Source organism: Abrus precatorius, unplaced genomic scaffold, assembly GCF_003935025.1.
Source record: "Abrus precatorius isolate BTA unplaced genomic scaffold, Abrus_2018 Scaffold4, whole genome shotgun sequence".
Classification (NCBI taxonomy): domain Eukaryota; kingdom Viridiplantae; phylum Streptophyta; class Magnoliopsida; order Fabales; family Fabaceae; genus Abrus; species Abrus precatorius.
In genome coordinates, this window is record NW_020874384.1 from 16665253 (window position 1) to 16683612 (window position 18360).

An 18360-nucleotide genomic window follows, 5' to 3' on the forward strand; every position below is an offset into this window, starting at 1 on the left:
TGACAAGAATTGGATACATATATTCCAAAATTCCATAATACCAATTGGGAGAGTAGATAGAATAATAACTTTGAATTGTTTAGCATATTCAGTGTCAAATGTTGTTGAAACTTGGCCACTAATTAATTCTTAAAATCGTCTAATCTTGAAATAAACAGGGACTTGGATCTCCACCGGTTCAGCCTATGCAGTAGAAATTTCTGGCGTTAAATTTACATCCAATCATTATAAAAAATTATAATATTTTACTGTAAATTAATTTTATATTTGAAGGGTCATGGTGGGTTGAAAATGTTGACACTAACAAGGTTGGTGATGACTTGTATCTGAAACCGACAGCCCCATATAACAGTTGTTCAAGTGTTTTGGGGAGTGTTGTTATCCCTTCAATTACATTATTATCCACAAAAACGTGAAATTTGGGTGTCTTAATTATAGTAACTTCTCCTTCCATCAGTGCACACTGCATGTGTTCATATAGTTTCGCTTAATTATGTGGTAATATTTTTTAATTAACAAAAGATTAAAATTCTATCACGTGTGCTTCATGAAGATTGACTGAGATTATAGATAAATGGGAGAAAACGAGATCCAAGATTATAATTCCCTTAGAAATTTTGTACGGAGTTGTTTCTAAAGCTTTTTTAAAAAAATACTTTTTTTTATTAACATAAAAACTTTAGACAACTTTTAATATATAACAAAACGCTTCTGGTGTAAAAAAGAACAAACAAACAAATCCTTAGAAGAGTAAGAAGAAATAATTTTTCATTTTTAACCTCTATATTGCTTGGTAGAGTAACAAATTATAAAATACAAAAATTCAGGCAAGGAATGTTTGGAACAACAAAATGAAAATTAAATTGATTTATATAAATGAATTTTATCTTGTTTATTTACTTTTTAAAACTCAAGAAGAAGACGAAGAAGAAGGTTTATGATTGAGACTCTAATTTCGTATGAAGAGTTGAATACACATTCCAATGAGTTCTGGAAAATTTATGAGGTGTTGCAATAGACTTTTCTATAAAACGTAAAAATAATAAAAATAAAAATCACTACATGTCAATTTTTATTGCCAGCCCAAAGACAAATGAGTTCAAAGTATTAATATTAATTGACACGTTATTTTACATTTTTTAGTACATGTTAAAGCTATCATTTTGTGAGAATGCAAGTTAGTCCTTTATTTAAATGATTTGTAGAATGAGTTTAGAGTTTAATCTCGTTGTTAGTAGACATTTGAATAAGGTTTGACTTAGGTAGTATAATATTCATTCACGTACTCGCACTTTAAAAATTATTTGCATTCGTACTTACATAGTTAATAACTTTGATTTTCATTTATCACAGTTTGTTAATTCAAATAAACTCTTCCGTAACATTATTTTTACAAATTAATAAATATGAATATCATTGTAGAATAAAATAAAAATGTTTATTTAAAAAAATACCATTCAAGCACAGTATCATAAGCTACCAAATTACACATCATAATACAAGTATGCAGTTTTACAGTACCCATATCCAAATCTATAAAATTTAAAAAGTATTTAAATTCATCTAATTAATATTTATCATACCCATTACGAATGTTATTTACCAATATTCAATAAATATAAAATTCGTGATCATCCTTCACTGTTGGTTATGGTTGGTTGTATGGACTGTGGAACCTAGTGTGCAGTTTCAATTTGCGATTAAGATATGTTTATTTATAAACTTAATTTTGCAATTTTCATAATTTTTTACTTTTTAATATAATAAAATATTTAATTAAATCTTAAAATAATTATATAATATCTTTTAAATTAATCAGTTAAAAATTAATTTAATAATACAAGAAAATTATTAATTACTTGTTTGTTTCTACTACTCACTATTCATCTAACTAATCTATATCTACCATCATCTAACTGTACGTCGGAATAGAAAAAATAATAATAGGCAGCGATGTAAGCAAGTAATGATACAATTTTTTAACTTCAACCCTGCTTACCACTTTGAAATAAATATTTCTTTATATTATATAACTCACAAATTTTAGTTACTTAACACAGACCAGTGTTAGAACTAATTTTAAACAATTTAAAAATAATTTTTTATTAAAATAAGAATATTTATTATAGTTTTATGTTTTAAATCTAATAAATATTTTGTCAATAAAAACTTAAGTTTAGATACTTAAAATTAACCTAAACATGAATGTTAACAAAATAATAATACAAAGTTAATGATTTTGCTAACTGGATCACCAATTCTCTACCAACATTGGGAAAAATAAACGCACAAAATATTAAAACCAGTCCATGATACAAAAGCAGAAATATCCAAGTAAATATTTTAAATGGAAGATATGACAACAGGAAGTGAATGTTACATTACATAGGTTAGTAGCTAAAGATACATATAAAATAAAATACACCAAAGGGAAAAAGATGGAGGTGGGTCGATCAAGAAGCAAAAAAGGGAAATAAACTACAAACCTGTGATCAACATTGATAAAGACCTATTTATATTGCCATTATAGTCATTTGGAGACACAAGCAGCTGAAGTTACTCATCTCCAAAGTTTGATGAACTTGTCATGACTGGCAGAAGCAACCAAACCATTTACAGTTGAAACAGCCAAAGCAGTAATAAGACCATCATGAGCAGACAGAGTCATTGTCTTGTTCTCGGACGTGTTCCAGAGTTCCAATGACTACACAACATTTACTAAGCATAAGAGGTCAAAACTACAACAGTAAGAATCAAATGTACTCACCATTCAACCAAGACAAAATACAACTAGGTCATGGCCCCATAAGTAGCCACATCGTAACAATTAGGATCAAATTTCTTTATTTATATCAAAGTAAATTTAATTTTCGCCAAAATTTTAAGGGAATGAAATGAAAAGAATAATTAAAAAATGTAGACTTGCCTGGTAACATCCAATGACCAGCAATGAAGGGTATGTTGGGTGGAAAACACATGCATGAAACTTATTGCCACTACAGCTAAGTTCATGAATAGATTCTCCTTCACTTCCTGATCTAAGAGACCAAACCCTGACAGAGTCCTCACTCACAGATGCCAGCAACTCCCCAGAAGGGTCCCAACACACACAATTTACTGTCTTTGTGTGTCCCTACAACAATATACAACATTTCAATAAAGAAAATTGGTGTTATTCTTGAGACAGTAAAATCAATTACCAAATGAGCAAATGTAAAATTATTGCTGAAATCAACAAGACAATGAACATAACACTGCAAAGTGGTTATTTTTTATGATATATAAATACATTACTGTCGAGGGATTTGATTCTTAGAACAATTATAATTGATGTTTCCTTCCTTAACTTCCCTCCAACAAAGACAGATAAATTGGCAGTTTGCTTTGGAGCAAATGTAATCATCACTTGCAGGTTACAACATTATAAAAATATCTTGGCTAGACTCATCAACTACCCAATAGCTCCATAATCAGCATTTTTTCACATGCAAGAAACTCGTGCTCTCAAATGAGCGAAAAACTTTATTTCCACAATCATATTCTGTCAGGATGTCACTGTCAGGATGGAAAAATACTGACTAATATATGGTAATAATAGACACTTGCGCCAGCCTGCCAGATCATATGGTTAACACATATAGCATTGAGATTGTCACAAAAATAATAAATTATAACCAAATGGCTAGCTATCACGTGCCCGACTATTAAAATTCATGTCTCTACATAATTATGTATATGCCCAAATAAATACAAAATAAAACATTGAATAAAATTGCAAAATTATTGAACACAGAAACTGACTCAAACAGAGACGTGATCGATCACATTGCAAATTTTACAAGTATGTGCGTCATCTTTTGGCCATCTTGTCCTAGGTTATCTATCATTCAATTCATATTTTAACTTTACCTTTGAATCTCCGATGATAACCAGAGAAGATATAAGTTGCATAACAGTGACTCTGACTTCAGCAAAATTGCAAGCCTCTTATTGAAAGAATTGATTTTATACCTCCAAGAAGAAACTAACAAATATAATTATGAAAACCAACCTTCAATGAATATCGGCATGTTTGTGTCTCCACATCAAATATAGACACAATGTTTTCTGCAGCTGCAGCAAGGTACCTCCCTAGACGAGGTTGAAATCTCAACTGGGTGGTGCAACCCTAATCAACAAGAAAATTGTCAGTTAGCAGGCTGAAATGAATGCATCATCACTTAATGCACAATCTACAAAATAGATTTTTCAATTTTTCTTTTAAAAGGGGGCAGCCTAGTGCTATAAAACATATATTATGCACTATCCAGCGAAGGGTCAATCCCACTATGTGGGTCTTTAATAGAACTGGTACCAAAAGGACTCTGAATCTTTATTGATTTGGTTTCTGTTGATTGACCCAAGATAAGGATGATACCCAGATCTATGAGAAGCTAAGAATAATGAAAACAACTCAACTTCAGGCTCTTTGAGTGGCCTGTTAACTCCCACTCTACTTTTTCGTTGAGATTACAGCCTCCCACTCTCCTCCCTCTTTTCTATTTATACTTGTCTGTAATACTAACAAACTTTTAAGTAGACTGGTACAAACGAACCTATTCTGTAACAATTTCTTTAATTCCCTGTTTTGTCCCCTTTATTCCTTCTCATCTAAACTTTTTTCTTGGGGTCTATCAGTCTTGGTTTGAGAACTAAACGTAAAATATGATAATAATTATTGACATTTTACCTTGGCAGTTCTAGCACAACTACCATTTTTTATGCTCCAATACCGTATCTCGCTATTGCCATCACAAGAGCAGATAAGGTCTTCTTCATTTGGATGAAAATCTAGAGACATAACAGTTGAAGAATGCCCCGTAAAGGTGCGAAGTGAATACCCAGGCTGCATAGTAATTATATATTCAGTTAAATCAGAATGCAAACTAGAAAAAAACACACAATTTATCAACTTCTAGACAAAGGAAAGTAAACTATCCAAGATTACAATCAATAGCAACATCCCAGCAAATAAAAAAGTCCTAATGTTCATGTCAAAATACAGCAACAGGGAAACTTTTTCCGAGCCTTGTAAGCTCCATAGCTGAGACATTAATCTAGCAGTGAAAAAAATTAAGCACAGACCACATGTGCTTAAAAATAAGACATTTAGAACATTAGAATTCATGGTAGAATTCAACACACATACTGAATACAATACAATCTTTATAAACATGTATCTGCAAGACACGCTAAATATTACCAGCAATGTGGATTCCTTAAGTTTTATAAGCACTATTGCACCACACTAATTATCTTCATCACGAAAGAATAAATATAACCTTTCTGTATAAAAACCGTCTTTTAATGATTAACTTTTTCATTGCAACTCACCATATGTCTATTGCAATACAGAATAGTAAAAAACAACCACATTAATAAATTTTATGATCTTTGTCACTCTGTACATATTTTCAGTGAAAGATGGCCATCTACACAACTCTGTAACTTCCTGCTCTGCCACCCATAAGTCATGGGAGATATTAGCATTTGTGATGTGCAAGGTCAAGTTACTTCAAACTATTGAAATAAAAAGGGAAAGAAATCTACTTACATTGTCAACATCCCAAACCCTAACAGTTTTGTCAAATGAGGATGTTGCAAGACGAGGCATGCTTGGACTGAAACGGACATCAGTGATTAAAGATGAATGTTCTTCAAGCGTAGCTTTTTGTTTTAGAGAATCGGCATACCATAAAACAACCTGCATTACAAAACAATCAGAAGGAGAAGACCATATTATGACATAGCTAAACAGAATAGAAGGAAAAGAAAAAGTTCTTGATTTTGTTTTCTAACAAGTTCAATGCTTATTTCAGGAAGTTGGTTGAACACAGAAAGTACTAAATAAATATTATTATCAAGACTAATGCTCCGACTAACCTTTTTGTCATGGCCACCACTTGCAAGTAATTTCCCATCAGATGAGAAATGGCAACAGACAACTTTGCTTGTGCTTGCACGCACAGAATTTTCATCAGAAAATGTGAATCCTGAAAATAAAACAAACACATGCCCTTAATGTCTGAATTCTAAGTAATTGCCTTGCTATGCAAGTCAATAAGTTAAAGAGCAACCATGCAGATCCACATATAAACAAAAGTGAAGCACACCCCTTCTAAATTGTATATAGTCCCTGTTTGGATGAATTTGTAGAGAAATCCTTATAGAAGGAAAAAAATATTATAAAAAATAAATAAAACTTCTCTAGTAAGTTAAAAACAACTTATCTTGTCAATTTTAGAGAAACTAAATGAGAGAGCTTATCAGAATTTCTAAAAGAATAGAGAAGTATAAGTTATTTCTAATTTACGAGGGATTTTTTTTTTACTTATTTTTTCTCCTATGAGGAATTCTCGAAAAGTATACCCAAACACGGCCATAACCAACAACATTTATTTGTCAAAACATAAAAAAAAAAAAAAAAAAAAAGAAAGGAGGAATTGAACATGCTCATCATAAATATTGTAAAGAATATTTGAGGCAAGAAGAAGAAAGATACAAAACAAGTATTAAATCATTTTTAATTGTTTAAAATGTGCACTTCATTGTATTTTGCCATAACGTAATGAGTTATCTATTAATCTATTAACAGAAAAGAATTCAAACTTTCACATTGGAGTGAGGGAAAATTAGACATACACTTTGAGAAACTCTTTTGCAAGGATGATGCCAGAATATTTTATGATCAAGATAAAATCGTGTTTACTGCACCTTTGCTTACATCCATACAACGGCCAACCGTATCTCTAGGGTCTGTATCATCATGGGATAAAAAAGACTCGACATTGTCATCTAGAGATCCATCCTCCACAAAGCGATCCACATCAGCCTGCAATTCAAGATCCTTATCATCCCACTGCCAAAATGGAATGGCAATGAGTCTACAGGCAAGGAACTTTATAATTCCTTCCATCAATTCAACCACACAGAAAAGCCACTCACCAACTGGTTTGAAGGTGATGTAAGGGTTCCAGTGCCATCAGCACCAAACATCATTGGAGGCTTTGAAGAACTACCACTATGAGGCAAGGCAGGCATTGATATCACATCTCCAGGCGTATGAGTTGAGGGAGTTGAGGGTGCTGAACTTGGTGATGGCCCTGTTGTATTTGCTGTTCCTGTACTATTGGCAGGACCTGAAGAGGATCCAGGCTGCTTTCTCTTTCTCCCGATCTGGTTTTTTGAAACCTTAAAGTGCATCCAGAAAACCATATTAGGAACCTATTCCATACTCTTCATACGGTATTAAAATCAGATGTCTGTCAACTCCAGGGATAGAAATTTCAAATCATGTAATTTATATAGAAAAAAATAATTGTCAAAAATCTTGTGGCAAAGATGTAAACAAACTAGTAGTTGAAGCTGTGATTTCCACATTGCTAATAAGAAATGGCCTTTCCTTTTATAATTTTTCTGCAAATGGGTCATAATATATCTTTTCAGGAGACTTGAAAAAAAGAAAGAAGTAAATTCCATTTCCAACTAGTCAGTTCTGGAAAGCTTGAGATTACAGAGACTATATGCTGCAATACTTGAATTCAAAACCAGTGAAGAAATGAACAAGGAAATAAATTCACAATGTATAATTTCTCAAAAGTCATAAGTCACAATCATTAAAAGAAATATATGTTGCAGACTTGCAGTCCAAAATTGTAAAAACATAACAGCAAAATTAAACAAAATAGACATAGCAAAGGGAAAGGTAGATGAGATTTTTAATCAAGCAACTAGATGTCAGATCTATCTTACAATTTGCATAAAGATATATGCATATTTTAATATATTTAACAAAATAAACTAATTGTGTACATGAGAAATTTGCTGGCTATGTGGGTCAATAATTATATATTCTTCTACAAGTCAGAAGAAATATATTGCCCAATGATTCCATAAGGAATTAGGATCCAAGAAACAATGTATTGCTTGAACATTTGTGTGGTATCAACAGCTATAAAAGGACAAACCTGATCATTTCCTCTAAATGAGTTTGACATGCTACCATCCACAGTGACACTGGCACCACCTCCCCCTGCTTTATCTTGCTGATGCATGCTATGATTTGAAGTCTGAGATTGCTGATTTGAAAGAGCATGCTGTTGAAGTTGCTGCTGCTGTGCATTGGTACTTGGCTGTTGTTGATGTTGCTGCTGCAACTGAGCCAGTTTCAACTACACATACAATATTTCATAAGATACAATTCATGAAACTTTTGGTAAACATAAAAAAAAAATAAAAAATATATATATATATATATATATATATATATAAAAGTTTAGTGAATTATACAAGAACCATTCTGAAAAATAGAAAGAAAATTAAAATAACTAAAACCTTCATTAGCATATCTGTGTCTCCACGAGGAAAAGGAGGACCACCACCTTGAAGAGGGGATCCAACATTTGATACCACATCACCAACAGGATTTGAAAGACCATCCTTATTTAGACCAATACCCCTACTATTATTCAATAGCATTCTTAGTCTTCTACTTTCTTCGCTGGCAGACGGTGATGCCAAATTTTGTTGCGCTAGCATGAGCTGTTGCTGATGCTGTGGTGTCAACATTTGGAGTTGATGAAAAGGCTGAGGAGCCTGCATGAAAGGTTTTTGTTGCTGAAGTAGACCAGAGCGTAGTTGCTCCAAACCCTAAAAACGGATAAAAAAATGAATTGCTATGTTTCAATAATTAAAGATATTTAGGTGACAAAAAACTCAGTAATACAACTGAGACTTCAGAGAAGTGGGCACCATTTCTAGGAGAAGACAGAGGTTTACTTAGGTTAAAACATACAAGAAAAGGAGGGCCTCTTCTGCCACTTGGGCATGGCTCAAGTAGTTAGAGTCGAATATGGTTTAAGATAGAAGTCATAGGTTCATAAGCTATGTGTACATACACACATACACACACACAGAGAGAGAGAGAGAGAAAGAGGACTACATCCATATCTCACTATGCAATGACTACAGTACTAAGTACACAATTTTGAAGAAAATATGATTTGATTCACATTTAAGAAGACAATATATACATCCACCAGAAGAAATGACATTAACTAAAATAACTATATAATAAAAAGATTACTCACTGTGAGTGGCCACCCTTTCAAAGTCAAATTGTTGCCACCTTGATTCGGTCCTGACACAAGATAATATCTTGTTTACTCCATTTACGTACAAGAAAGAATAATAGTAATAAAAACATTAAAAAAAAAAAACTGCATCCTAAAATATCCTCATCCAACCCCATAAATTACAAAAGAAAAATAATCAAGTTCTATTAACTTGCAGCAAAACAGTTTCAAAATAACACAAATCAGATACAGAAGGAAAAAATCATGGGAAATACCAGGCATTGCTATCAATGATCCTTCAGGACCTCCAGCTCTGGGATTTAACACAGGATTAATCTCACTCTTTATATCCTGATTCCAAGTGGCAAGTCAGGGAAAAACATCTGATAAGAAATATAGAAATTAATGAGGTCACTCTAAAAACAACGGTGTACCAGAGTAGACCCTGGTAATTGCTGACTACGAGCTTGGACTTGTGGAGACATCCCACCACCAGCATTATGCAAAACTTGCCTGAAATCAAGAAATTTGATGCCGGCAAAGTCAACACCCATAAATATAGAGAATGTGGGACACTATGAGAATTGAACACCAAATAACTGTTTTCTTAATAGGGAGGGCATGATCATTGATTCTTCAGAGGCAGGAGCATACTGTACAGAGAAGACTAGAAAATAAAAAGATGATCTTTTTATTTCTCATAAACAAGTAAGCTTTAACTTATAGAATTTCAAATCCAATTTAAATTAGCTATTCTTGATCTGAAATTATGTATTGATCAGGTACAAACTGCGTTCTGTCTCCAGAAAGATTTAGTGCATGTTTGGTAACAATTGTTTCTGTGAAAATAATAGCATATATTTTAAAAACTCCATCAAAAGTTAACAAAAGTAAGCAATTATTTCATAGAAATAAACTGAACCAAACATACACTTAAATCAATAAGCAATAAAGTGAAGTTATGAAAACAATACCCTGAAGGCTGGCCAGTAGCTGCAGCTGACTTCAACATTGATGCATGATTTGGGTCCAAGAGTTGACCCATGTTCTCACCAAATCTTTGCTGTATATAATATACCAAAAGAAAGCAATGAAGATATGCATCATAAAACCAGCATTTTATCTTATAATCAGATTAGATAGCCAGAACTTCCCCTAACCTTCATTGCTGCATCATCCAAAGAATCCCTCTGAAGGGAAAGTTTTAACCTTTCCTCATACATCTTTGTTGCTAGTGCATTTGCAGTTCCGGAGTTTCCAACTAACCCATTTGCACTACCATTCAAAAGATGAGCCCTATCCCTACTTTGCTGTTGTTGTGGTGGTGGCTGCTGTTGCTGTGGTTGTGGCTGTTGCTGTTGTTGCTGCTGTTGTTGTTGTTGCTGTTGCTGTTGCTGTTGCTGTTGCTGTTGTTGCTGTGCTCTCAGGAGCTGCTGCATTTGCATGTGCTGTTGCTGCTGCTGTTGTTGATGTTGTGACTGCGGTGGTTGTGGCTGCTGCTGTTGTTGCTGTTGCTCCCTTGCCTTTATTAATTGTGTCTGCAGATAGAATTTCACAAACTATAAACTTAAAGCAGGGGACCTGACTTATTTTTTCTTAACTGAGAATCTCGTATGAAGAATTGTACAATCTAGTATACCAGTATTGCAACCTAATGGAGATATTAGCTATAGAAACCTATAGTAGATGCTCAAATTGAAATGATTGAGTTCTTGTCACTCTGTAATTTCTGCAGTTCAATAAAGCAGCCAAAGCAGTCCAGTTGGGACCAATTTTCCTGTTTGGCACTAAACTAGCATGCAAAGGCCCCACACCTCCAACAAAAGAGAGACATGGACAGATCACAAATTCATGAAACATGAGCCCAGAGAGGAAAAGGAAATGTAAGCTCTCAGCACAAATCATAGAAATGTAATTAATCAAACCAGGCAAGTGAATTTATCACAGGTTGAGCTCATGGACATAGAGGGGTCATTAAGTACACAAATAATCACAGGCTCAAATGACACAATGAAGTATCAAATCATATTGCTAGTGATATCAACCTGGAACTAAATAATAAAGATTTTCCACAATATTATTTAACTAAAAATGATAGTAAAGAATCACAACTTTCCTTAATGCTATAGAGAAATTAGGTTTGCTCGAGAAACTCAAATCAATAGGAACAACCAGCCAAACCAAATCTGGTTTCCTTATATTAAACGGTGTACAGAAAGCAAGGAACAACTAACCAGAGCAGGTGACTGGCCAAATTAAAAGTTGAAACCAATGAAATCCATAAACTTCCTTATGGAATACATGTAAAGGCATAGTGCAATTTTTTCAACTGCCAATCACATGCAATTCAAAAAAGTGAATATGTGGCAAGATTACTTTTTCTTTGCTGAGTTTCAAGCACCCTCATCCTACTCAAATTTAGCATGATAGAAGGTTGCATAATGTGAAATCTATGAATTTTTTTCCAACCAACCTCAATATATGACGCAGCAACCTCTGAGTGCTTCTCATTAGTCCTTGCAATAAATATGTCCCAGAAAACCGACCACCACTCGAACAGAAAACCTCCAGGAGCATCAATAGCTGCAACCCCACATTGCCATCACACCCGCGCGCGCACACGCACACACAAAAGCAACCAAGTCATTAAATAAAATGGGAAAGAACCAATATGAAAGTAGAAAAACGGAAAAATGTCACCCTTAAACCAAGCTTTTTCTTTGATAAAGAGTACAGTTTTCAGACATCTCACCAACAGGGTCCGAGGATACTTTGCCTTCATCCTGAAAAGCCTGAGCAGAAGTTTTCAAATTCCTCTTGACTAGATAATCATGGATGTAAACATCTAACCTGAAATCAATAGCAGGTTACATCACCCCAGTGAACAGGGAAAGACAAAGATTGCAACTTTACATTGACTACATCACAAAACACCCCACAAAATCCAGTGAACTGCTACATAAAAACTGAAGTTCAGCAGCCAAAAAATAGTAACTTCCAACAAAACCAAGAAAACTACAAACCCTAAGATACCCAGCAACAAAATTTGGAACATTTAAAACACAAAAAATACCATAAACATGTTTAGTTCATCAGAAAAACCCAGACCCCAAATCAACAAAGGAAAGCGAAACAATTGAGCATGAACCCCAAAACCCATGTTGCAAATGTTAAAAAAAAACACTTACATCTTATCAGCTTCCCAGTTAGTTTGAGACATGCTTGAGAGGAACCAATAGTAGAAAACTATATAGAGGAATGAGGTGGGTGTTGTGGAACCAAGTAGCAGTAGTGAAAGAAAGAGTTGAAATTTCTGGCTACAACTGCGTCAGAAGGATAGGACAAGAATGGAAAAGATACAGTGGAGAGATAGAGGAGGAGGCAAAAGAGGTATTACCAGAGAAGAAGAAAATCCAACAAATCAACAGAACACCCTATTGATTTTATGAAATGTATATTTATTTATCAACCACTTAACTAAATTTAAGTCCTCGTTTCAGATAAGATTATAATGTTTTTAATTTTAATCCGTAATTATCGTCGACAACAAAGTATCTTAGTTAGCATTATTATCGATTATGTTAACGTGATAAGTTGTCTTGTCCTGTTACTTTATCAAATGATAACTTTAAATAGGATAAAATAATTAATTTTATCATTTTCTCAAATGATCATATATGAGTTTGAAATATGGATAAAAATGTTGGAAAATTACTTATATGATTAGATGTATAAATTAAGGAGTAAAAAATAAAAATATATGAAAAATTTAATTTTAATGCATTGGTAAAGTTAAAAATATATAATATATGGCAATTATAACTTTTATATGAATTGTTATAAAAGTAATAACTTCTGTTAATATTATAAATGCTAATTAAATAACAATGCATTCTAATTAAATTTCAAAGAAAAATATTGTATCATAAATGAAAGATTATTTGTAATGTTAAAATTGTATATATTTTAACTTTTTAAGGTATACACTTAATGTATAAAATAAAAATTATTAAATTTGATTATCTATACAAAATTACATTATTTAAAATAAAAATTGTTATTACTTTGTGCATTCTATAAAAAATATATAACAATGTAACTAAATTAACTATTCTCGTCTCTTGTACAGTTCCAGCCACAGGAGATGGAGAGAAAGATTTGTAACATTATCAAATAAAGCATTTGATTTTGATAATGTCTGTACTTTTTATCAATTAGTGTTCTATGCTAGACAAACCTGTTAATACGATAAGTTTATCTGTGTCTTTATCGAACAATAAATCTAAATAGGATAAAATAACTAATTCTACCATATCTTTGGTAAAATTTGGATGATTTTTTTATCACAATAAATACATGTGTTGGACAATGTTAAATTAGTAATAAAATACAATGTTGTTTAAAAAGTATCATATTTTTAATCTATTAAAAAAGATTAAAAATTAAACAGCGACAGGAAGAATCTATGACAACTTGGGAGGGTGCTTTCTCCCATCCCAAATAAAAGAGGGACTTTGAATTGCTTTTGAAAATGAAATGAATCAAAACATTCTTAGTCCATAGCATAAAACATGGACTCATGCACCTCAAATTTCAAGAATCCACCAAAATTCAAAGGAATTCCACTCACCATTCGAAATTTGATCAAATGAACTCAGTATTTATTGTTTAATGTAGGCTTTGGCCGAGGAAGATGCTATGCTTTCAGCCTTTCACTGTTCACTTCATTGAAGGATGACATGCCTTTGACCACTTCAAGAAGATTTCCATCAAAACTAGACAATATATTTTAAAAAGTATAACAATAAATACTCATTAAAAATAATTAGTTAAAATTAAATGTTTTAATTATATTTATAACACATGAATAAACAATAATAAAATAAATTTTACATAAAAAAAACAATAGATTTACAAAATTTATTGTTTTTCTTTTTTAAAATACTGCCTTTTTTTGGTCAGCGGTGAAATAGTTATTGCCTTTTCTTTTGGGTTCAATATTCAATATTGCCTTGAATTTATAGTTGCAGTAGAGCATGCTTATATTTGGGCTGGGCCTTGAAAAAGTTCACTTCACCACACTTATAGATAACTGAACTATATGTAATTCTCCCCAGGCCCGGTTTCATTCCTATTGTAATATGTTTTATTTTATTTTATTTAAATATAACTTAACCTTTATCCAATGGCTTTTTTTTTGTGGTTTTTTCTTAAATTATAGAAATATAATTTTTTGGCAAAACTATAAAAATATTCTTTTTTTTCAAATTATCATTGACGATTTTTGACACTATTACTTTTTTATCGTTTACCTGTAAATTTATATACTTACACAAAAGATGGTCTCCATAGTAAATTTTCTAAAACAACATCATATTTTAGTTTATATAATTTTTAAAAATTATATATAAAATATTATCATTATTCCATTAACAAAATAAAAATATATCCCTAAATAGCTTTAGTAGAAAACCCTTTACTGTAAAAAGTCTACCCACATCAAGTTATGATTATCAACGGAAACATACCTCTAGACCTTTTTTTCATCCTTCCAACTTGCTTCTTCATTCTTTTATCAAAATCAGCACCGAATTGCTTTTAAATTTGTTCTAGCATAATTATTTAATAATAATAAGGATAAAAATGTAAGAAAAAAATAATATTATCTAACTCAAGATTTAATATATAAAAAATTAATTAATATCATGAATATTTTTAGAATAGATAATATATGTATACTATATAACTAATTTTTATAATTTTATTTCTTATAAATAAGATTGAAAAGAGTATTAAACTAAAAAATAAAAGGAAAAAATTTCTCAAAGCGTGTTTAATTTTTCCTCCATTTATTATATTGTCTAACTCAAGCCAACCACCTACTATTTGCCGTAAATGCTAGTTGCATCATCAAGCGTTGATATTTCCAAATATACATATGGTGTAAGTACGTACTATGGCAGAGACAGAGATGTGTGAGTAGTGAGGTATACAGGTAACAAAAAGAGGTCAGCAACGGTGGACATTGAGAGGTCTTTCTCCATCTCTTGCTCTGTGTGTGCGTGTGTGTATATATATACGCTTACCCTTCATGTGTCAGCTTAACCAAGCTGCTAGAAAAGCAACGTAGCACTGATGATGATGAGATCAAGAGACCCCACAGAAAACCTGAATCATAGATAAATTCTCTGTTGCTACCACGACCAAACAATGGAGTGGACCCTTAATTAACTATATATATCATCATCGCCTCATCAGCGGTGCCCAAAACAAAATGTAACAGTTTTGCTTTTGGCATATATACACTACAAAATAAAATTTGGTACATACAGAACAGTATAAACTGACATAATAAAGAAAGATCCAATTCCACTTTAATTCATGCGTCGATAAATAAAAATAAAACTGGATGGTCTATTGTGAATCGATGCATTTTCTTGAATGGTGTGTGTTATATTTATGTGTATGTACACGTGGGGCCTGTGCGTTACTTGCACTGCATGCAAAAGAATTTTTATCTTTGCATGGGGATGGGCCAAAGAGTATTGTAGAGTAACAACGAATATTGGCATGCGTTCCATTTCATGTCCACAGCAATTGATTCAGACCTGATAATAGCCTAGCCAGTACCTGTAAATGCCATATCATTCCAACCTACGTTTTGGTAAGATATATATGCACATGTAAGTACACACTTAAGCTTAAAGATAAAAATAGTTATGATTTTACACCTCATCTCTCTTGTGTCTTAACTTTAATTGATGCCTTGAAGCAATTTGTTGTCACATAATATTTTAACATATCACGTTAAAAAATCAATAAATTTTAACATGCTTTACGAAACATAATAGTATAATGTATTAATGTGTTTGTTTTTAACCGACAAATTTTTAATTTTTTTAATCTAATTTACTAATATGCATTTTAACACGTGAACAGCTGTTAATTTATGAAGAAATTGGAGTGAAGCTGAAGAAGAAGGAGAGGGGGGTTGTTTGTTTGCTTCTTGTTGAAACGAAGCCATAGAAATGGAAAATATTGCAATCTGCCCCTGAGAGAGACTGAGACTGAGACTGAGACTCAGAGAAAGCTCAGTAGGCTCAGTGCGTTCTGCGTAATTACACATAGAAAGAGGAGAGAGGGTGTTGTGGTGACGTAACCAGTGACACGGCAACGCGTGCTTCCAACTTGGAAGCGTGTCACGATGGCAATGCCTCAATGGGATGCCATTTGCCCATTTCCAATTCCACACTTTTTTTATATAAAAAATGTTTAATTTAGAGAATTATTTTTTATATGTAGTAATTAAAAATATATATCAAAATATGATATTTTAAAAAAAAATGTAAGATTAAAAAATTTACAGTGTAAAAATTTAAAGATAAAACAAAAAAAATTTAAAATTTTAAAAATTGTTCATGACTATATTTAAAAGAAATTATAAACTAATGATGGTTTTTCATAAAATAATAATAAAATTTGAAAATAATATTTTTTTAAAATGTTAAAAGATATTATTGACGATTTTTGTCAAAAATTATTATTAATTTTTTTAAATGTATCATATTTTTATAAATTATATTTTAGTAATTTTTTCTCATATTTTGATATTAATAATTTTTATGGCAACGAGAACAATTGACTTAATCATAATTGATGGGTTTTTTTATTTATTTTTGTAACGGTGAGGATTGTGCTTTTATAAAGAATTAAATTTTGTGAAATATATCAATATGTTTTAGAAATATTTTTTAATACGTATTATAATAAATTAAATTATGAAACATTCTGTGTATTCAAATTTTATAAAAAAAAAATACTCACCTTAAATCGAATTAATATATTTTAAAATACGATGGGAAATATAAAATTTGTTCAATTTAAATTAATTATGATAGTTTTGAATTTTATGAGCTAGCCCTGTAAACATTTTTATTGAGTTGAGTTTAGCATAGTTACGTTTTTTATTTAACATTTTTTTTACAATATTATTCTTCTGTATATCTCTTTGTCCTATTAATTATATTATCACACACTTTTTCCCTCTTCTCTTTTTATAATGAAATATAAATACATTTATTTGACAAATATAATTTTTTTACATTCTTTAAGTGTATATATACAAAATATATTTAGTGCGAATAATTCTTATCTTAGAATTATAAATTTATAATATATAATTATACATAGATTGTTAAGTCACATGTATTATTTTTAAGTTTAATACTTTAAATGAGATATAATGGTAGATATTAAATTTATTGTTTTTCATTCTCCTTATCTAATAACTAAGTACATGAGCTTGTGTATCTTTAAAATAAAAATAAATGATTGTATAAGTTTAAAGATTAACAAGACTCGTAAATGTATGTATGGCAGGCTACGTACAATTACATTGACAAGAAGAAGACGATGCATCAAAGTAGAGATTCAAAATGTATAAAATTGAGTTTTCTTTGAAATAATGTCATTTATTCACATGAGTTTCACTTCAAACTCCGACAGTTTTTACAGAATAGAAATGGTGTTAAAGATACAGTTTAGAAGATAAAAATAGAATTACAAAAATGTAATAACGAAGCTTATAAAGAGAAAAAACAAAAACTTAAAATTTAAGCTACACCAAAACTACCCTATTCTGGCTGAACATGAACACCATAAGCAATGTTTATGAGCCATGCTAATTTCGGCATTTCTGGTAACGATTTCTAGACACTACTGTCTAAAAAGTTTTCTCGTTACGACTTCTCTTACTTTTCATATCAAAGAGAGTTTCGTTGTCTAAGTTTGTCATAACATAGCCACTACAAGCTTTTTAAATTTGTCTGGCTTTTTTAGCAAATCTCAAATCTGCATCATATGCTAGATAGAATACAAGAGAGAGAGAGACAGAGTTGCAATTAAAGAACGATACATTTTTTTATTCAAATAAACCCTTAACTAAGCATTATATGCTTAATATGGTTCTATAATGAATATCGTAGAGTTGTTTAGGGCCCCCCAAAAAAAACATATAAACATTAGCACACATTAATATAACACTTTGATTTTCTTTTTCGTGAAAGAAAAAAAAAACTCTTAATTATATATCTGAGTCATTTTTCAAACAATTTTTTTTTTAATATATCTCTTCACACAAAGACAATGTCTTCTTCTCTTTTAAGTATCTAATTTTCATTTTATTTATATTTGTATTCCTTTGAGTAATATTACTTAAATTTACTTTATTCAAATTTAAATATTAAAT

At 31.3% G+C, this 18360-nt stretch overlaps 1 protein-coding gene across 6 annotated transcripts; it reads right to left on the reverse strand.

The window, feature by feature from the left end:
• Nucleotides 1-2267: 2267 nt before the first annotated feature.
• LOC113865243 (transcriptional corepressor LEUNIG) lies at nt 2268-12569 on the reverse strand. Of its 6 annotated transcripts, none has more exons than XM_027499667.1 (19): nt 12511-12538; nt 12302-12436; nt 11866-11963; nt 11587-11696; nt 10274-10651; nt 10088-10176; nt 9548-9626; nt 9389-9464; nt 9129-9178; nt 8374-8688; nt 8007-8210; nt 6985-7230; nt 6754-6871; nt 5923-6032; nt 5594-5743; nt 4730-4885; nt 4052-4168; nt 2927-3133; nt 2279-2704 (listed from the first exon to the last, which is right to left on the reverse strand). In XM_027499667.1, exons 2-19 carry the CDS (start codon nt 12331-12333, stop codon nt 2561-2563), a joined length of 2679 nt encoding a protein of 892 aa, XP_027355468.1. In that variant the 5' UTR covers nt 12334-12436; nt 12511-12538; the 3' UTR covers nt 2279-2560. The 6 variants fall into 6 exon arrangements, with proteins under 6 accessions (XP_027355467.1, XP_027355472.1, XP_027355468.1 ...); XM_027499669.1 differs by having other exon boundaries at nt 2352-2704; nt 5594-5660; nt 5733-5743; nt 6754-6898; nt 12302-12523; XM_027499666.1 differs by having other exon boundaries at nt 2268-2704; nt 6754-6898; nt 12302-12569.
• Nucleotides 12570-18360: the final 5791 nt, after the last annotated feature.

Coding starts and splice junctions, on each gene's coding strand:
- LOC113865243 (XM_027499666.1), bottom strand. CDS start 12,333: ATGTCTCAAACTAACTGGGAAGCTGATAAGAT. Junction 7,231..8,006: donor CATTTAGAGGAAATGATCAG/GTTTGTCCTTTT, acceptor ATGCACTTTAAG/GTTTCAAAAAACCAGATCGG. Junction 2,705..2,926: donor TGGTCATTGGATGTTACCAG/GCAAGTCTACAT, acceptor AATGTTGTGTAG/TCATTGGAACTCTGGAACAC.